The following is a 21,651-nucleotide window of genomic DNA, read 5'->3' on the forward strand; positions in this document are numbered from 1 at the left end:
CTTAGGGTTTGGAATGCTGATTCGGACTCAAAGCAGACCTTGACGGCAGTCCCTTTTGAAGGCGAATTTCTTTTTGGATCAGAGTTAAAGAAAATTATTTCAGATACTACGGGGGGAAAGAGCCCTTTCCTTCCGTCTGCTCCAAACAAACCAAAGCCTACAAGATTTCGGTCCTTTCGTACGCAGGGCAGAGGTAATTTCCAGTCCTTTCGACCCTTCTCCAGATTTCCACGAAGGGGATCATTCAGAGGTAGAGGAGCTCAGGCTACTCGCAGACCGTCCAGTAAGCCTGCCGACAAGCCTGAGGCATGACGCTTCGGGCCCTCTGGAGGGATCAATACAGGTTGGGGCTCGTTTACTTCACTTCAGGGAAGTGTGGCTCCTATCGAAACCGGATCGGTGGGTAATAGGGGTCATTTCCAGAGGATATATGTTGGATTTCGAAGAAGCAGTCCCAGCCCGACTAATTGTGACGCCTCTCCCAGACGACCCCTCCAGACGTCAGGCTCTCCTTCAGGCAACAGCAAAACTATTACAAAATGGAGTAATCCTTCCGGTCCCAGCTCCTCAGAGAGGTCGGGGCTTTTACTCGGGTCTTTTTCTCGTAGACAAGCCGGACGGTTCGTTTCGACCCATTCTAAATCTAAAAGCCCTCAATCCGTACCTTTCATCCCAGAAATTCAGGATGGAATCCATTCGCTCCATTATCGCAGCCATGGAGCCAGGGGAATATTTGGCTTCAATAGATATAAAGGACGCATACCTACATGTTCCAATTTGGACAGGACATCAATCACTTCTGAGATTTGCAGTAGGTCCGTGGCATTTTCAGTTTCGGGCCCTTCCCTTTGGTCTTTCTACGGCTCCCCGGGTGTTTACGAAGGTCCTGGGTCATGTCGTCGCAGTTCTCCGTTGCAAAGGGGTCAACATCACTCCATACTTGGACGACCTGTTGATCAAGGCCCCGTCACCGGAGATTCTCACTCAGAACCTGCGTCTAACGATAGAGACTCTACAGTCTTTCGGGTGGATAATCAATTTTCCAAAGTCATCTCTACTCCCGTCACAGAAAATGGTTTTTCTGGGTCTTCTATTCGACACCAACAGCCAGAAGGTGTTTCTTCCTACAGACAAGATTCAGGACTTACAAGCCAGAATCAGAACCTTGTTAAAATTGCCGGCAGTATCAGTCCTCAGATGCATGCAGGTACTGGGCAAGATGGTAGCCTCATTCGAGGCAGTTCCATACGCCAGATTCCACGCCCGACCTCTTCAAGCTCAGATTCTCCACTGTTGGACTCGGACGGATTCGCGCCTCGAACTGCAGTTGATACGCTTGTCGATAAGAACTCGTCAGTCGCTCTACTGGTGGCTTCACAGTCACAATCTGAGGAAGGGTGCGCCGTTCACGGTCTGGTCTTGGATGATGGTAACCACGGACGCAAGCCTCAGCGGTTGGGGAGCAGTGTTCCAGACTCATCATTTACAGGGGCGCTGGAGCAATCAAGAGTCAAAACTACAAATCAACATTCTGGAATTGAGAGCGATCCGGTATGCTCTCATTCGGATTCAGACCATGGTGCAGGGCCATCCAGTTCGGGTGCAATCCGACAATGCCACGGCAGTGGCTTACATCAACAAACAGGGAGGAACTCGCAGCTGGTCCGCAATGAGAGAGGTTGCTCAGATTCTCACGTGGGCGGAGCGTTGGATTCCCGTGATTTCAGCCATTCACATTCCGGGAGTCGAAAACTGGGAAGCAGACTTTTTGAGTCGTCACACGATTCATCCGGGAGAGTGGGAACTTCACCAGGAAGTGTTTCTTTCTCTAGTGGATCGCTGGGGAGTGCCAGAATTAGACCTGATGGCGTCACGGCTCAACAAAAAACTTCCGGTTTACGGATCAAGAACTCAGGATCCTCAAGCATTTCTGATCGATGCACTAACAGCTCCGTGGCAATTTCAGCTGGGTTACGTGTTCCCACCAATTCCACTGCTCCCACGTCTACTCCAACGCATTCGGCGAGAAGGCCTTGCAATAATTCTGGTGGCTCCGGATTGGCCACGCCGACAGTGGTACACTCTTCTAAACAGCATGGTCGTCGGAGACCCCTTTCGCCTCCCTCTGCGACCAGATCTTCTGCTTCAGGGACCTTGTCGCCACCCAGATTTAAATCGGCTGGCTTTGACGGCTTGGTTCTTGAATCCAACATTCTGAAGGCAAAGGGCCTTTCTCGTGCGGTTGTTCAGACAATGATTCGGGCTAGAAAGCCGGTGACTTCTGGCATTTACCATAGAGTATGGCGTATTTACATTGCTTGGTGCGAGAAAAGGAACTTGACTCCGCATTTGTTTAGACTTCCTCGCCTGCTCTCCTTTCTCCAGGAGGGTCTTGACAAGGGTTTAAAACTTTCTTCCCTGAAGGGTCAGGTTTCGGCCTTGTCGGTCCTTTTTCAAAAGAAATTAGCAATCATTCCAGAGGTTCAAACATTCCTGCAGGGAGTACTTCGAATTCAACCACCTTTTGTTCCTCCGATTCCTCCCTGGGATTTAAACTTGGTACTTAAGGCTCTTCAAAAGTCTCCATTTGAACCTCTAGAATCTGTGGAACTACGTTATCTAACACAAAAAGTTGTTTTTCTGTTGGCAATTGCCTCAGCTAGACGAGTGTCTGAGTTGGCGGCTCTTTCTTGCAGGCCACCCTTGTTAGTGTTTCATGAAAATCGGGTGGTGCTGCGGACAAAGCCTTCATTTCTTCCAAAGGTTGTTTCAGCATTCCATTTAAATCAGGACATCGTTCTTCCAGCTTTTAATCCGTCATCTTCTCAGGGGGAGGATTCCCATTTGGCTCTCTTGGATGTTGTTCGGGCCTTACGTATTTATTTGTCTCGCACGGAGGCTTTCCGTCGTACGGATTCCTTGCTGGTATTGATTGATGCTCCCAAACGAGGTTGGCCTGCCTCTAAGAACACTGTGGCCCGTTGGATAACTTCGGCCATCAGACAGGCTTACGTGTCCTCAAGCGTTTCGGTTCCTGACTCAATTAAGGCTCATTCGACTAGAGCAGTTGGAGCGTCTTGGGCTGTTCGCGGTGGTGCATCTGTTGAGCAACTATGCAGGGCGGCGACCTGGTCGTCAGTCCATACGTTCACAAAGTTTTACCGGTTTCATACTTTTAGTTTGGAGACTGCCTCTGTTGGGCGTCGTATTTTACAGACGGCTATGCCGTCAACGTCTCCCTCCTCTCATTAGCTTGCTTTGGGAAATCCCACAAGTAACGGCGCAGCGTCCCCCAGATGGAGGACAGAGAAATGGGGATTTTTGTTTACTTACCGTAAAATCTCTTTCTCTGAGTCCATCTGGGGGACGCTGCGATCCCTCCCATAGTTTGTCTGGTTTAATTGGTTAATTTTTTATTCTGGTCTATCTCCTTTGGCTTGGCTAAACGTTAACTGATCAGGGCTGAGCAGGAAGGAGATGGGAGGGGTTAGAGGGGGGAGGAGTCAGCTTTTGATAGTTCTGTGCCAATCTCCACTACCACACACCTCTAACCCACAAGTAACGGCGCAGCGTCCCCCAGATGGACTCAGAGAAAGAGATTTTACGGTAAGTAAACAAAAATCCCCATTTTGGATAGCCAATAAGATTCGGTTTTGAGAACCGAGTAAAACCGAGTAAAACCGAATCCGCTCATCACATATATATTTTTAAACTAGTCTGTTATGTTTAGTGTTTCCAAAGTAACTATACATTTTTCAATGTCTTCTACCTTTCCAACTTACCTTACTACTGATTTCCTCAGTGTTCCATTAGTTACACCACTAACATAATAAAAGTACTTGTTAAATGACTACTGAATCACTGACTGCTCTCAATAACGTTTATATGCTTGCTGCTATTATTGCTAACAGAGGGCCTATGTCAGTATGGATTGCAGTTTCAAAGCTGCTTAGCAAATGTAGTCCATAGCAATGCACACGCAGGAGGAGATGCATACCAACTCCTTCCTGCATTTGAGATGCGATCACATATGGGTGATCCAGAATGATCCAATGGAATTATCCAAAAAATGATGCACATTCCCCTTACCTACTCTGTGAATTTATTTTGAAAATACACATCCCTGGGTCTGAAATCTGGACTTGTGTACTACACAGTCATCAATTGTGGACTTCTGCAGAAGTGTGTGTGTGCACTTATCTGCTGACATAACTACTTAGAAACTAAAATTGATTTCAATCAGATAACTGCTATTTTGTGAACACACTGTGCTCCATTTGTGGCCATCCCAAATAGTAACTGGTCCTATTAATGATTGAAGATATTAGTAATCCACATTTTACTAAAGCAATATGTCTATTCCCATCAGCAGCAGGTGACAAGGAGTACTTCATAGATATTTATTATGACATTATGATGTGTTTCTTTTTAGTATGACTACACAGGTTCCCTGTCAGGTAATTATTGCTATCCATGTGCAACTGCTGCTACGCCTTGCTACTGCAACTTCACTTTTAATATAACAGAATACTTTCAGGTAAGTTCCATACTGTTGTAATCTCTATTGGTGTGTTTATTTAGGATACTGTAGTTTTGTATTTGAACCCAAGATAGCGAAGGGAGTAATGTATTCTGTCTTCTGTTTCCATGAATGGCTAAGTTATACATTTTTAAAAACCTATAATATTTTATAAACTTCCAACGTAGTAGTAGTATTAACAGAGAATCCTTCTGCTCATAGGAGGAGCAAAGGGAAAAGAGTAAACCTCTTTTTGGGGGCACACTTATAGACAATCAGTTGAAATGTAACTTTTTATTAGTTTAATTAAATTAAAAAAAATGGTTTCCCATTTTTTGGGAATTTAAATAGCTATACCTCTATTGCCTTTTCATGAAAAATGACCTTTGAAATGTGGAGGCAGAGTAAGGACTGATACTCGCTTTTAGAATCTAAGGGCCAAATTTAGGATGGATCGCATAAGCATTACTGTCTGTAGTGCTTGGGTGGCATTGGTCGCTGGCGCACAATGGAGCGGCCATAGGGAAGGCAACTTAAGCCTGCTCTGAGCCCTGCTTCATATATCAGGCCGTAGCTGTGGCGGGAAAGGTGGATGGAAGCGAGGCAGTCAGAAGCCTGTGCAGTGTCGACTCCCGAGTATAGTGCCCAGCCTATCAAAATCAGGCAACTGCCTGTACTTAGAAGTTGTGGGTGGGCAGAGGTGAAGCAGCCAAGAAAGAAATCTGCAGACAGTGCTGTACAGAGTTGCTGAGGCCAGGCAAGGTGTCCCGCCTCTAATTCTGCCCCGATCCTGATCACTTTTACCCTGTTGTTTATATATTTTTAAGTTGAGGTTTCATTTCAGGGGCTAAAACATATATTTACTAACAGATTTTTTTTTTATTTTTTTTTTATGTCGATGTTTTTAAGATTAATTTAAAATGTACCACCTACGATTTAATAAGACTTCATGGTACCCATTCTACCTCATTCTCAAGGGTCACAGTACAATAATGTCATTGCATATAACACGCCTAATAACATCTCTTGCTTCAGTATTCAAGACTTAAGGACAGATGTAAAAAGATGTGGCTGTCCAAGCCTCAGCATGCTTTGACAGTGTCTGAAGGCATGCTGGGATTTGTACTTTTATAATAAGTGGACAGCCATAGGTTTATCAAGTCTGGAGGGTGGTTAACTCATGATCAATGATAGTGGAAACTTTTTTGTATACGATTTATTAAGTACACAAATAGTCAGGCTGATGCAGAGTTGCATTTACTATAAGGTGGTTGCAAGCGTTCCTGCATTGTGTGCATGGAACTTAATGCATATGCACTCATATGCAGAGTTGTATAGATGTATGCTGTTTGTGGATGGTGGAAGTTACATTGTTGCCATCCACTTGTTATACATGAAGTGTGTGCTTTACAGGAAGTTCATTTGCAACCATTATTCAGCATGACTGCAGCTAATAAGGACACACTTATACAGCTCTCCAGAGTCCTGTGATGATTTGCACACAGACCACAGTCATCATCAAGGTCTCTTGTACCAGCCTATAATTGGTGCAAAAGTTAATGCATGGAAACGCATATTTACACTCCCCTCCAACGCTGTATATATTGCAATCAAAACACCCCATTATAGCCAAGTTACGCCACTTAAGTCACAAGTGGAAATGTTACTAAATGCAATGACTCTGCATAGTCTATATTTGCCTATGTTTGGTTGCAGAACATGTGCAGTGCGAAAACACACAAGATACAGATGGAACTCATTGAGCGTGGCTACATCGCAGACGGAGCCGAGCGGCATGCCTAGGCGCACCTGCACCTCGGCCTGCTGCCGAGCGTACACAGATGCTCCCATTGGAAGTAAATGGGGTGCGTGCGCGTCTACGACGCACTCGCATCCCATTTGTTCCCGGCGGTGTGCCAAGTGGGGCGCACCTAGTTAGTTGCAGACAGAGCCTCAATTAGTATGGCTCCATCTGTACACTCTGCAAACAGGCATAAATTCAACTCTGCATCTTACCCATTGTTCTCTGTTTATAGGCTAGCATTTCATACTTTGTCCTGATTGTGACTGAATAAGTGGAGTATCTTTGTTTCAAACTAAATAGTGTTTAGGATTCATCTTATCACTGTCCTGTTTTATTCTAGGCACCTGTTTTTATGTATTATGAACTATCAAATTTCTATCAGAACCACTATCGGTATATGTCATCTATAGATAATACGCAGTTAAGTGGATTCCTTGATAATCTAAAGGTAGGTCTGACTTTCTTATCCAATTAGTAGAGACACTTATTTACAAAGTGGTGGTTTTAGCTCTAAATTTAAATCGGCAGTAATGTTGCTTGACAAAATGTATTGTTTTATGTGCCATGGGGTGGTAGTGTGATTGAATAGTAAGCTGAATCCTAGCAGAGAAATACAAAACCGCCCAAGGCCATCTAATCATAATATAAAAGGGCAATCTTCTGTTTCTTCTTCAGTCTTTGTCATGTTCTTGGTAAACTGGAGGCTATTATAAGTAAATGTAGAATACATTACATTCCGCATCACATCGCAGTGGGGCTTATTGCATATGCACTAACATGTGATTAGTACCCCAAAGGGAAGCTGTCATCGGAAGAGCTGTCCTTTTGTGGTGCTAACTGAGCTCTAGTTACTGGACTTCCGGGTATCATCCTCGGGAGTCTGTCTGCGCATGTGCATAGTGATACGGCAGCCGCGGGGATGTTGGGAGGGATCTGATCCAATTCGTCTCACAGCACAGTGCAGAAAGAAGCCCATAGGCCTTCTAGCTGGCATTACCCTCCACACCAAAGCCCCGGGATAGAGTGCTTAGCGCATATGGAAAGGCCGTAAAACCCTGGTTACCACATTTTTCTTTTAGTGCATCCCGCCCATTATGTACTAACATATGCAATTAGTATCCCTCTCCCAATAAGAGCTGTCCTTTGCGATCGGTCAAGGGCCTGGGAGTCCATCTGCACATACGCAGAGCGACACGGAGGGGGGGGGGTGTGCTGGGAAGAATCCGATCAGATCCCTCTTTGGGGGGGAATGCAGCAAAAGCCGGTGTTACTCTCTGCAACGAAGCCCCGTGATGCAGGGCTTAGTACATTTGGAAATGCTGTAAAAATCCAGAAAACAGAGTTTGTTTGTTTGTCCCCCCCCCCCCCCCCACCACCACCACCACCACCACCACCACATTTTCCCTTTAGTACATCTCGCCATAGTATGCATTTGTAAATCAGCACAACCTCTACATGTCCCATGACCACTCTGTATGTTATGTTATTATTTTTGTGGAGCCTATTAGGATATTTCAGATGATTACTGGGACAATTCTGTACAGTGACACAGGCATGTTTAAATGAATTCCATACATTTTATAGTGTGAAACCTGCAGTCTGACAGCTTCCTTGTAGTTTGTCAAAACTGCTGTATGTAATGATGGAAAATGTAAAGAGTTTTTTTTTTTTTTTTCATTTCCCCCTTTTTTTATGTTATTTTATTATTGTAGAATCCCTCCAATGACTGTGTACCATATAGATTGGATTCTAATCAGAAGCCAGTTGCTCCGTGTGGTGCTGTTGCTAACAGTATGTTTAATGGTAAGATTTAAGCACTCTTACAAGGCTGGATTAAATAAATGCAATTTTCCAGACCAAGCTGAACATGTTTATTCTTTTTCTTTAGACATTATTACCATGTCCTATAATGCCAATGGAACTTATGTTGACGTTCCATTAAATGGGAAAGGTATATCATGGTGGACTGACTATAACATTAAATTCCGGAATCCCACAATTGGAAATGAGAGCTTAAGTCAAATATTTCAAGGTAACTTTTTTAATGCCTCTAAGAGCCTAATGCACAATGTAAGTAACACTGAGGCTCCGTGTGTTGTCACATTCACGGGTGTTCATTTCACTGCCACAATAACCTGGGTTATTGTTGGGTCTACCTGGGTCATGGCTCAGTGGGAAAAGGGTCCTAGAAAAATAACACTCATCCAGTTACACAGGAATCCGACCCAGGAAGCCACCAGGGTAATGGTGCAGTGTAAACGAGGACGACCCATGAATAACTCATCTGAGTTCCCGGGTTGGAACAAAATCTTCATTCTTCATCTGCCATAATCTAATATGGGGGGAAAAAAATAAATCTTTTGGTCTCGTGATCCAAACTGGAAAATCCCGCTCAAGAACCTCAATTACCACAATTTGGCAGATTATATTTTGGCCTTTTGTGGTTTAGTGAAAGACAAAACAAAACATCTTTGGTATAACTTGGAGGTGTGACGATGACAAAAAAAGATGTAGTAGAGACACCGATTATCTACAGTACGACAATTTTTATTTTATTTTTTTTTTTACCACATAATGCCCCGTGCTGCTCAGTGTGTGTGTGTGTGTGTGTGTGTGTATGTGTGTGTGTGTGTGTGTGTGTGTGTGTGTGTGTGTGTGTGTGTGTTTTTATTTTTTTTATTTAATTTCTGTCTTTTTCCAAATCTGATTTAAACCTAAGAGTATTCATGTCACAATTTATCCATACTAAACTTGCTAACCTTTGTCCTCTTTTATATAATCAGGAACAGCGAAGCCACAGAACTGGACAACTGAAGCGTGGAATTTGTCAAGTGACCCATATAATACAGGGTTTATAAATGAAGATTTCATTGTATGGATGAGAACAGCAGCGTTGCCTACCTTTCGGAAGCTATACCGCAGAATTGAGAGTGGAAATTTCTCAGCAGGTCTCCCTCCTGGCCAATACAGACTAAATATTATATACAGTATCCTTTTGCAGACACTGGTACAGGTTCAATAAAGTATAAGGTTCTGTAGGGGCAGTGACAGAACTCCTGGAGGCCATGGAAGCATTGACCTTCGAATGCCAGCTGCTGGGGGGCACAGAGATCCATCTAGAACTGCTGGTCACTGCAGCAACGCAGACAGCAGTTATAGGTGGATCTATCATTGTGGGGATTTTGTCATCTTTATTGAGACAAGGCACTTGTGACGTTATGATGTCACACTTGCCGCACCGCTTTCAGATTGGGGAGCTGCTGCAGAACAAAGAGGAGCAGCCAGAAGACACAGGATAAGGTAAGTGAACAACTGAGATAATAGTATGTTTTTTACTGAGCCCACATTATAAATCAATCTTGAGTACAATGGTCCTAAAATATGAAACAAAAATCATAAACTGCATTATATACTTGTTTAGATATAATGTCTGTATATACACTGTGCTATAAATCACACAGGTGAACGTTGTTGTCATCAAGTAAAAATCCAGAGCTGGATGCAGTGGATGGTATTAACCCACAATGGGTAAATGAATAAACACAGCCAAAATCCTTTTGGCTGTGAACAAGCTATCTCGGTAATTACTGCAATTCAGCTTACAGTAAATACCCAGATAGCTGGTTCACAGCCAAGAGGATTTTTTCTCTCAAGCTGGATCACAGCAGACTAAATTGAATTAATTGTACTTCCCTTAAGGGAGTGTTCTTGCTGGATAAAAACTTTGTTTTATTTTGAGTTGTTTTGTTTATTTGTTTACACATTGTGGGTTAATACCATCCACTGCATACTCAAATGATCGTTCTTAAGGCCCATACACCTTAGACGATGTCGCTCTGTGAGCGACATCGTCTAATGTTTCCCCCTCCCTGGCCGGCCGGTCGGCGGCCGCCTGTACGCACTGAGCGATATGACCGCTCATATCGCTCAGTGACGTCACGCCCCCGCCAGCCCTGCATGAAGGTCGTGGACGACAGTCCACATCCTTCATGCATGCCCTACCGACAGCGACGATCGTTGCCGACCCGCAGGGCCGCGCATCGGTCGTCGCTGGCGGCATACACACTTGACAATAAAATGAGCGACGTCGCTCAAGGAGGGGGAAAATGAGCGACGTCGCTCATTTTATCGTTAAGTGTGTATGGACCTTTAAATCCAATTCTGGATTTTTACTTGGTGACCACAACGTTCACCTGTGTGACTTATAGCACAGTGTATATACAGACATAATGGGCAGTATTCAATTGTTTGAAAAGTCAGTTGGGTGATTGTTTTTCCATGTCTATTAGATAGGAAAAACGGACACCTAACCGACTTTTCAAACAACTGAATATCCCCCTATATCTAAAGAAGTATATAATGCACAGTTTATGGTTTTTATGTTATGACCATTGTACTCCAGATTGATTTATCACGTGGGCTCAGTAAAAACCATACTATTTCAATTGTTCATGTACATCTTTTTTAGTTTATGGTCCACAGCGAACTAAGTAAACATACAACACTCTGTAGGTTGAGCGCTGCATCATCCCGTTCTTCTAATCTGTACCTATTAAGGCTGGTCACCTTAGCTGCAGCAGCTCGCCAAAACACTAAGTACGCCGGTTAAGACATCTCTATCAAGGATAAGGTAAGTGTCTGTGGCCTGTAGGAGGTGGCAGGAGTGACAGAAGGGGGCTGGCTGGATCTGAAGAAACATGGGGCAAGTGACTGGAGATCATTCTGGACTGGCAGTATTACTGGCACACTCTCCCCCCCCCCCCCCCCAGCTGTGCTACTGCGCAAGTGGTGTTGGGGGGTGACACCACCATCTATTCAGCCTCCAAGCGGATGGTATGGTACAGGGGTGTTTCAACAGAGGAGGGGGCCCGTGTGCACCTCTCGGTGGGCCCCCTCCTCTGAACGGCGCTGTACTGCGCAGGTGTCTGGAAACATGGCGCCCGCCATTATCCGGAGATCAATTTGGCTTCGGTGAATGCGCGGCGGCCATTTTGGTGGTGATTTCCGCCGCGCTTTCTGCGCTCGCTGCTGGACTCCAGTAAGGTAAGTATTTAAATGGATGCAGTGTGCCCCCCCCCCCCCCCCCGCCCCCCCCCCCTGCTCCTGGACTCAGGAGCCTGTGTGCACCACACACATTGCACCCATTCTAAAAACGCCAGTGGTATGGTATGCACTTTGCATATTTTAGTTGTAACTCATGGAGGGGAAAGTAAAAATAAGCCAAGTTTATGTAGTGTAACACTAGGAAAGGCTTATAGACTCCTATTGTACCTTGTTCTTACTTTATATAAAAAACTAAATCTCCCTGACAATAGTAATTGCAGCACCTCCATGCTCCAAAAGTCAGTTCAAGCGTGGCAAGCTTGAAAATCAGCTGAATGTGACACCATCACACAGGGTCGGACTGGCCCACAGGGGTACCAGGGAAACCACCGGTGGGCCCCACTGCCTGAATGCCCACTCCTTCCTCTAGGGATCAGGTTCCAGACTGTGCACTTGTATTATACATGGTAGATATGTTGCATTACACTGCACTAGACTATTGTGTATTTCAAGCCTCTGTGGAGGCTGGCCACACCCCCTTTGTAAGTTGGCCACACCCTTAAGTATGGGCCCCTATCACTGCATTCCCCCGGTGGGCCCTTCATGTCCCAGTACTACACTGCCATCACAGTAATCTGCAACATTTTGTCAGAAATACATTATTAGCAAGCCTAAAAGCATCTGAGCTGAATCACCTGTCAGTGGGACATATAGAACCCCCTAGGGAGGAAAACAAACCCAATGACAACACATATCTGGTGTTCTCCTAAATCTTCTGCATTCCCCATAACTGACCAGTACATAATACAAGCTTAGTCTGTAATATATACTAGAGAACAAAAGCTGCATAGCAGGTATGCAGTCAGACCTTTAAAATGTTATGTTGTTAAAATGTTGGCAAATAGTTGTTTTGTTCATATGTTTGTAAATCCAGTTATCAGGACACAGAGACATGTGAGTTCACTGCTGTGCTGTGTTTATTCCATCACCAACTCCAGGCACACTGCACACTGGACCACCCACTTCCCAGCATCCCCCTGGTCCCAGGGACCATCACTGAAGATTCAGGCTTACACATTAGTAAGGGAGTGTCTACAAATATTAAGCATTCTAATACACTAACATCACAGTAGTGTACCAAAATAAGCATAATGTCAACATAGTGGAAATGTCAACACTACTGTTAAGGGTTAGGATAATTGACTAGCGCATTGTCGATGACGTGATCCTGTCGCCATTCTGAACATGCCAACATTTGCTCCATTGTCCACATGATGAATATCGACATGGTCCCTGTCGACCTAAAAAGCCAAGCTGCATTGCATAGTATGAGATTACCTTCTACCATCATTATTTCCCCCCATTACTGCATACTGTTAGGGCTTCTGGCCACTTCACCCATGCTGACCGTATAAATAATTGCGAGAAGAAAGATGAAGGCTAATATTGAATTAACTAAAAACATAAATAACTAGCTAGCTAGTTTTGGAGCATGGATGTATAATGTGTACATAGTGCAGACTGATTGAGAAGATATCCAGGTTGGTATGGAAAGATTGCAATCTGGGTAGAGGTTTCTGCACTTTCACATGGAGTCACTGAATCAGCCAGAGCACTTTAATTAGCACATTTTTATATGTGTAACAGCAGCAGAACTAGTGAGTAGTAGACCTAGATGCATGTGGGATGAGACTGAAACAAGTCTATCAAATTTGATTATTTTAGTAGACCGAATCGCAAACATAAGTTACATAAGGAATTAACTACAGTATGTTGGAAACGTGTGTATAGGCTGGAGGATGTGTTTCTGCACAAATCAGTGGATGTCTTACAGCCATGAATAGCTCTGTTACTTAACCAGCACATAGGTTTTATTTAAGATAAAGCAGGTACAGCTGTACTCACTGTTATACACACTGGTAAATGCAGCAGAGCTTGAGTGAAGCAGGGTGTCATACAGCTCACCAGCCAGTGAGTGTATGTAGGTACCGGGGTAACTCAGCATTTCTCAAACAGTCTCAAGATAACTCCGCACATGCTCAGTAGGAGCCTTGGTGGCCACCTTGGTACAGGAAATTAGTTTCCCTGGAGGAGTAGCAACAGGGCCGTCTTTTAGTGTGGGCTCAAGGGGCAGTTGCCCAAGGGCTTTAGGCGGATAGCTGAGGGGCCCCTTTTTCCAGGGGTACTAGATTTTTGAAAATCTGGCCTGGGGAACCGAAGATATGTGACTTCAAAGCAGTGGTCCCCATCCGAGCATGTTAATTGCTCTTCCCAGTTATCTCAGGTTCTGTAGAGTTTATCTGAGGAAATACACCAAAAGCTGGGATTTCTACCCTTTTGGTGGATGCTGGCAGCTTGTAATACTATGCCCAGAACCAGAGATATCAGCCTTCCAGTAGCTGGTCCCTGCTCCAGCTACACACACCTTGTATGCAGTTTTATATATTTGTCGGTGGATTGCTCTGGCTCCTGAACTCTGATCCCCAAGTCCCCAGGACCTCCTGAAAGGTGGGACTCTCGTGTGGGTTTTTTTTTTCCCCCATTGACCGCTAAACAAGTTATTTCCAGGAACTAGAGATCTGCATTCAAACAAGCTTCCCTCCCATCGGAAAATGATGAATATTAAGCCCACTCCACCATCCACTCCTCCCCTGCATATTAAACACCCCGTACTACCCTGGAAGGCATGTACTGGAGCCCCTTCATTCAACCCAAAGCCCTCTTCTACAGTTTAGTGTTCGCCCTCCCGCTTCATCTCCTGCAATCTGTGCAGTAAAGGAGAAATTAGCAGAAATTAATGCTCCAGGTCCTACATGCTGAGTGAAAGATAAAACACCCCCTACCGCCCACGGGACATCAAAGCTGCCGCTGATAGCACCCCCCACCCCTACTGCTGCAGGATGGGTAGGAGTCCCAGGGCATTGCTTTGCCCAGGAGCCTACACTGTTGTTTAAGACGGCCCTGAGTAGCAATATGGAATCTCACTAATGTTGGGAAATGTCACCACTCAGTATGTACTTTTCATAGATTAGATTCTTTACATGAAGTGGGAAGTAAACATAATGTGTGGAAATGTATCAATCCTTCTAAAGAGTGGAGAAGTTGTCCATAGCAACCATTATTAATTCCTCCATTGTGCATTCTTATTAGGATTTCTATAGAAACCAGTCGTACTATTATTAACACTTCCATTATTATTAACCCCTTCACTCAGAGTTTTGCTGCTCCTCTGCATTTACTTACAGGGGGACGGATTCCCCCAGGAGCATTTGTATGCCATAGTAGAGCCTGATTTTAATCCGAGAGGCTCTGTGATCCGTTCTCATTCTGATCCAGTGTCAATGTGCTGCACGTGCATTTGGTACTATGTATACATGTTAAGAGCTGGGTTTAAACCAAAATGCAGGAATCAGTCATTTAATCTGTTTCTAAGAGCAGTGCCAGATTAGTGACCTGGAGCTAAAAATGATTAAGGGCCTATTCAAGTAGGGCAGGGATGCTGTAGTGGCCCTAGTCAGTGCTGTCGGCTATGGGCAGCACCATGAAGTGCCTAAAAAGCAATTTCCACCCTCCATCTTTCTAGTCTCTTATATGACTTGTGCACCACTTGCTGACTGGCACCACATGTAAGGAAAGTGAACTGTACGTAATACTTCCCAGCTGTCTCTCTAGATTATGAATTTTTTTAGACTGTGCAGCCATCATATATGGTTAAGTCAGCACCACAATACATTATTTTGGCATGGAGAGTTACCACACTAGGATCTCTTAGGGCCCCATACACTAGGATGATTTCATACAATTCCGATATATCCGTCTGATATATTGTATGAAATTGTGTACAATTTGTATGTGTTTTAGATCGTATCCAATCTCATGCGCGTCTCCGTGGTTGTCGGATAGGATCCCCTAGGTCTTTGGTGCTGCACTAATGATATATCGGAATTGGATAGAATCGGATGAAAAAAGTGTGTTTTTTGTGCATGTGATATATCGCATGTGATATATTGCATGTGATGTATCGCAGGGAAGTTTGACTGGCATTCTCAGGACACTCCCAGCCCCCATAGCCCTCTATCTAGCCCATCAGATATATCTCATGGTACAATTGTATGCCGTACGATATATTGCATGCGATGTATAGCGGCTTCATCAATCGCATGCGATATATCTTATGCAAAAATAGCACAAAAGTACCAAATCGTATGGAATCGCTCCCGGGAAGGTCCTGGGGGAGTTCAAGGGAAATTACATCCGACCTCAGCCTCAGACATTTCGTTATAGTATATAGGGACCTTTAGGGGGTTACATTTTCAAGCATATGATTGGATGAAATTGCCAGTATAAAATAGCCAACCTTTCCAATATCTCTGCATTCCACTGTCACGGGTATAAGTGGTTTAATAGATGGCTGCAGACCAATGATATAAAATGGCTTTATTAAAGCTAAACATGCTCCATATTTGGCAATACACTCATGCTGAAAACTTTCAAATAAACTATTAGATGAATAGGCCAACTGGAACCCAAAGGATGGGTGATTCTTATGCTTGACATTAATAGATAGCTCCTAAAGTACTGCTTCAAGAGGCTTTGATGCCACTGACCACATCGACCTTCCCATTTTATTCCTGCTTGGTAACGTGCATTATGTCCCAACTGAGGTGATCATCACAAGCGGACATTATACATCAGGAGACACAGAACATGATGATGGTGGTGGCAAGCCGTGCGCTCAGCTCTGAATGGGGATGGCTGACTTAACTGTGTATTTGACGGTCAGTGCAGAAAACTGTAGTAAATAATGCTATGCATCACACAACAAGATAAGAAAGGTGATTGTGTTGGGCTAGTGCTGAGTAACAAAAGAGAGATTTTTAAAACCCATAGTCGTCGTCTTGTTTTTTTTCTGACCACTTGACAAATCATGCCTTCTTTTCTTTTTTCTATTTATTTGATGGGTAACCAGGGCCGGGTGTGGATTATTAGATCTAGACTAAAAAGGTCTACAGTCAGTAGGGCGACCACTAATGGTCAGCATAGAATAGGTAGACAGTCGAAAAGGTTGACAGGGTCAAAAGGTTTTTTGCGTGTTTTAGCACTTTTCTGCCACAAACAAGCCCCATTAGAGTACCACATCCCCTCGCCATCCTTTGGGCAAGGTGCCTCTTTCTACTACCGCTGCGCTTGGCACAGGTTACTATTCCAAATTGTAGTCCATGTGGATGGTAAAGGAAGTATTCCGCTGCTCAGCTCATGGCTTCATGTTTGTGTTCAGTGAGCATTGCTTAAGTATTTATAGCTTCTTCTTTTTTTTTTTTTCTTTTTTTTTTGTATTTATTTATTTATTTATTTATTTTGGTTTTCTGAAATCATGAACAGATTAAACCAGAGGTTCTCAAACTCGGTCCTCAGGACCCCACACAGTGCATGTTTTGCAGGTCTCCTCACAGAATCGCAAGTGAAATAATTAGCTCCACCTGTGGACCTTTTAAAATGTCAGTGAGTAATTAATACACCTGTGCACCTGCTGGGTTACCTGCAAAACATGCACTGTGTGTGCCCCCGAGGACCGAGTTTGAGAACCTCTGGATTAAACCATTTGTGTTTGCTGTAAACCATGGCTTTTACCATCTTTCTCTGTGTGATAACGATGTAGAAAATTTGTAAAGGCGCACACTCTAGTCTAATACAAGAAGCTGTATATTTTTCTTTATATAAACCAAGGACCCGCAGCTGATTGCCACACTTCCCAGTTAACAAACCTAAACTTATCTAAAGTTATGGCACAGTTTTGGCGAGGAAATATATATATATATATATATATATATATATATATATATATATATATATATATAATTTTTTTTTTTTTTTTTTTTTAGAGAATTCCTTTTAGGGGCACACTTCAATAGACTTTAATAAAAGCACTTTTTTTAAAACCTTTATACATGTGCAACAGTAGCAGCTGAACTAGTGAGTAGTGGACCCGGGAGCACGTGGAGGGGAGACTCAAACAAGTCTATTAAATTGCATTGTTTTGGTAGACAGAATGGCCACCCTTTAGTACTGTCCCAAGAGGGAATTTTTTTTCTGCTACTGGCCTGGGCCTAAGTGGGGGCTCAACAATCATACTCCACTTGAGGTATCCAACTCCCCATCCAATGAAATTGTAAGGCTCATATTGACTGAGGGGGCCACTGAGCAGTTTAACCATTTAAACTTCAGTACTCTACAGGGGTGTGGGAAGAGTCCTAGTGCTTTCAGCATTTATTTATTTATTTTTTATTTTATGTTTTTATTATTTTTGTTGCATGCCTAATTTCCTCAGAGAATTCATCCCTTTGTTAAATAGGTCAGAGCTGGGTGACACTGACTCTCTCTTAGGTTTTCCCTATTATGGTGTTACCAGTCTAGCTTGTCATAACCTAGGACCAGTAGTTACTTTTTTGGTAGGACACTATGCTTCATTATCCCGATTGTTGCTGTTACAATCTTAGGACGTGTGCTGATGCTGTCAAAACTTCTAGTGTGTGTTTTTGTTTTTATTCTACACCATTATCTGCATAGATATTCGCACCATCCTGCAACAGATATACCTATTGTCATGTATACCTGCATACCCGTGCTTTGAATCTGACTGCATATGTGTATTAGCCCTTACTGTACTGAGGCTGCATTTGCATGCCCCTCCTCTCAACCGTTCTACCTCTTCAGCTTTTAAGGAGGTGCAAATGTCAGGTGTTTGGTCTGGGGTGAACAATTAGCATATGCAGATATTATTCTGTCAACCTTTTAGCCAACCAGGTCATTGTGTGCTTGTGCCCTAGATTGGACTCATAGGCTCCTCCTCCACAGGGAGCCAACCGTAACGAACCTCCATGATGGGAGGACACACAGAGTTAAGGGGTCTATGCATGAAGCTGTGGAGAGAGCTATAGACCCCTATGTACTAATCCTTGGAGAGAGATAAAGTAGACAGATAATGTACCAACCAATCAGCTTTTTTTGAAACACTGCATGTAACATGGCAGTTAGGAGCTGATTGGCTGGTACATTATCTCCATCCACTTTATCTCTCTCCAAGTCTTGGTACACACAGGCCCCACAGCTTGTGACATGGCAGTTTAGAGCTGATCAGTTGGTTCTTTTATCTCTGTCCACTCTATTTCTCTCCAAGGCTTAATACATAGACATTACAGTCTTATCATTTCACCACCTATCACAATCTGCCCACAACTAGCTAAAACCTGTGGCAATAATAAAGGGGATATAACCTGTGTTTACAACTGTATTGGTGTGTTTGTGGATGGATGAACAGGAACTATGCTTCTGTCACCTGTTTGCGCTGTACCTGCAAATAATCACATCTGTCTGGTGATTGTAAATCCTCATGCCTGTAATGCCATCTACAGAATAAACTGTTTTGTTTGTAACAATCTGCATAGGAGATTTAGAACCCAGTAGGACGTGCGATCCTCACAAGTATTAAAAATAGATACTTTGCAAAGGCATTTTATAGGAGCACTGCGTACTACACTTGTCATCACACCTATCCTTATTGCATTATGTGAAGTGAAGCGTATGGCGCAATTTATGCGCTTTGCCATGCGTAGCCACATACAAAGTGGCTTATAGTGTAGTAGGCACATAAGGTTAGTACCTTTTGTCACAATGGAGTTGGTATAGAGTCAGAGGTTAAGCACAATATGTGGTGTGAAGCACGGTGCGGCTTATTTGTATTAAACTTCTGTCTTTTACCTTTTTACCCAGGTTAGCGTCTGAGTTGCACACAGCAGCAGCATGCAATGCCAGCGTGCCAGTGTTCAGGATACCCGTTCATTGTTATTTTGTTGCGTTAGTGATGCGAATAAGATGCACATTGTGTGAAAGTCTATGGTGAGATTCATGGCGGGCTTGGTCACAAAGTCCATGGTACAGATGTAGCCATGCTCATCTTACTGCGATGCAGCATGCTCTATGGCATGCCACGCTGTGACTATTCGCACCCGGCGATCACTTCATTAGTCGCAGTCTGGCACGCCATGTAGCACGCCGTGTTGCCGCATGCTGCATCGCAGCAAAGCTGAGCATGACTACATCTGTAGAGGGGCTTAATCTAATTGTAAGTCTTAATGTATTTATATGAATATTTTGGGGTGTGTATGTACGGTATTGTTTTTGTTACATTGCACAAAGTATTTTCATATTACATCATTCTGAATCGTTGATAAAGTTAAGTCACCATTGACTGTTGAGAAACCTTAACCTGATTAACAGATTATCCAGTCATAAGTTTTGGTGGACGAAAGAAAATTGTATTCAGCAGTGTGTCTTGGATGGGAGGAAAGAACCCATTCCTGGGAATTGCATATCTTGCTTTCGGATCTCTATGTACTTTCTTTGCCATCATAATGCTGATTGTATTTGTAAAGTACCAGGGGAGAAGCGATGATGACATCTAGCATTACGCAAAGTGACCATTTTGAAGTTGCTAATGATTTTAAATTACATTGCTGTTTACATAAAGTTCAACATAAAACATATACCTCTTTCACATCTCCAGTGCCGGATCCCACCCGGGAAATGGAAACGGGTCCTTCCCTGGTAGGATCTGGCGTTGAACCCTAACAACAGGCTTCCTGACCGGCAATATGCCGAGTCAGGTTGCCATAGCAGCGAGGGGTGGAGCCGGCGCTGGGAGATGATCTCCTCTCCCAATGTAGTAAATGGGTCCCGGGTTGCATAGACCTGGGAACACGTTCACACTGCCACTGATCCGGTATTCAACCCGGGAATGACCCTTCTTAAACCTTGGTTGAATTACCGGGTTGGGCAACCCAGGAATTCTCCATGGCCCCTTTTGACGGGTGGTCTTCAGTATGTCGGCTGTCGGGATCCCGGCGCACCGTATACCGGCGCCGGGATCCCGACAGCCGGCATACCGACACTTATTCTCCCTCGTGGGGGTCCACGACCCCCCCTGGGGGGAGAATAAAATAGCGTGGCGTGCATAGCTCGCCACCGTGCCCGTAGCGTGGCGAGCGCAGCGAGCCCGCAAGGGGCTCATTTGCGCTTGCCACACTGTCGGTAAGCCGGCGGTCGGGCTCCCGGCGCCGGTATGCTGGTCGCCGGGAGCCCGACCGCCGGCATACCGTAGTGAACCCCTTTTGACATGGCACATACCGTGTTGTGCAATGTGAAAGGGGTAATATATGTATGCAACTATACCATAACTACCATGTCTTTACATAGCAACTTCTTAGAATTTTCTTGTAAGATTTGTTTATGTTGTAAAATGTTTTTGCTTCAGCATCAAATCTTGAGAATGAAATCAAAAGTTAACACCTCCAATTATTCTGTAACATGGTGTAAATAAAACATAAAGGTGTTCTTTCAAAAGTCCTTTTAAATAAGTAAAATACACTCTTTTAAAAAGATAACTTTTGGTAAAATAATGTTTACAAAGACTACTGCTTATTAGAATGCTGTGATTTTCTGTATAATAGATCATGGTGTTCTACCATGAAGATGTTCTCTGTCTCTGTAACTTTAAATTAAAATGGGCTCAGTGCTCCAGTCACATGAGAGCAAGTCTGCAATCAAAGAGCTCCATGTGCGGTTTTCACAGTGGAAGAGTTTACTTATTATCTTTACAGTCATGCTTACTTTCACTTTATAATGCTGCAGTTCCTGGTCAGAAAGTTGTGGCATTCCATGGGAAGGCCCTTAAACCCAAATTTTGCTTAACGTGTTGTCCTGGGTATCTTTATTACTGGGGTCTCTATATAATACAGTAGAGAGCCCCTTCGTCAAATTAAATCTCACCTACAGTATAGGCAATAATACTGAAGTATAGGTTACCTCTGTCCATGCATTTCTTTAAAAGGTACAATAAGTATGTATGCTGATTTTGTTTCTTTTATGCAGCAAAATAAAATTATATTTTTATGTTATTAAATGTTCTTTGTTTTACTATACTGTTTGAAATAAAATCTGTATGAATATCCGTTTAGCAATAGTGTTGTGTGTTTTTTTTTTTTACTATGCCTGAAAATACCAAATTGTGACTCTGTGATGCTGCGGTATCATGCACACGGTGGTGGTTGTTGTTATTATTATTATTATTATTATTATTAGTTATATAGCGCACACATATATTCCGCAGCGCTTTACAGAATATTTGGCCATTCACATCTGTCCCTGCCCCAGTGGAGCTTACAATCTATATTCACTATCACATGTACACACACACACACACACACACACACACACACACACACACACA

General features: G+C 43.6%; 1 protein-coding gene across 2 annotated transcripts in view; it reads left to right on the forward strand.

Moving 5' to 3' along the window:
• Window positions 1-21,378, forward strand: part of LOC135033530 (cell cycle control protein 50B-like) — a 77,208-nt gene extending 55,830 nt beyond the window's left edge. For both annotated transcript variants that reach the window (XM_063954189.1, XM_063954190.1), the window contains exons 3-8: window positions 4,433-4,537; window positions 6,664-6,771; window positions 8,036-8,126; window positions 8,212-8,355; window positions 9,107-9,310; window positions 19,644-21,378. In XM_063954189.1, coding sequence (XP_063810259.1) covers window positions 4,433-4,537; window positions 6,664-6,771; window positions 8,036-8,126; window positions 8,212-8,355; window positions 9,107-9,310; window positions 19,644-19,828 — 837 coding nt within the window. In that variant the 3' untranslated portion in view covers window positions 19,829-21,378. The remainder of the gene's footprint in view (window positions 1-4,432; window positions 4,538-6,663; window positions 6,772-8,035; window positions 8,127-8,211; window positions 8,356-9,106; window positions 9,311-19,643) is intronic.
• The last annotated feature ends 273 nt before the right edge of the window (window positions 21,379-21,651 follow it).

This window comes from Pseudophryne corroboree, chromosome 2, assembly GCF_028390025.1.
Source record: "Pseudophryne corroboree isolate aPseCor3 chromosome 2, aPseCor3.hap2, whole genome shotgun sequence".
In the NCBI taxonomy this organism is placed as follows: domain Eukaryota; kingdom Metazoa; phylum Chordata; class Amphibia; order Anura; family Myobatrachidae; genus Pseudophryne; species Pseudophryne corroboree.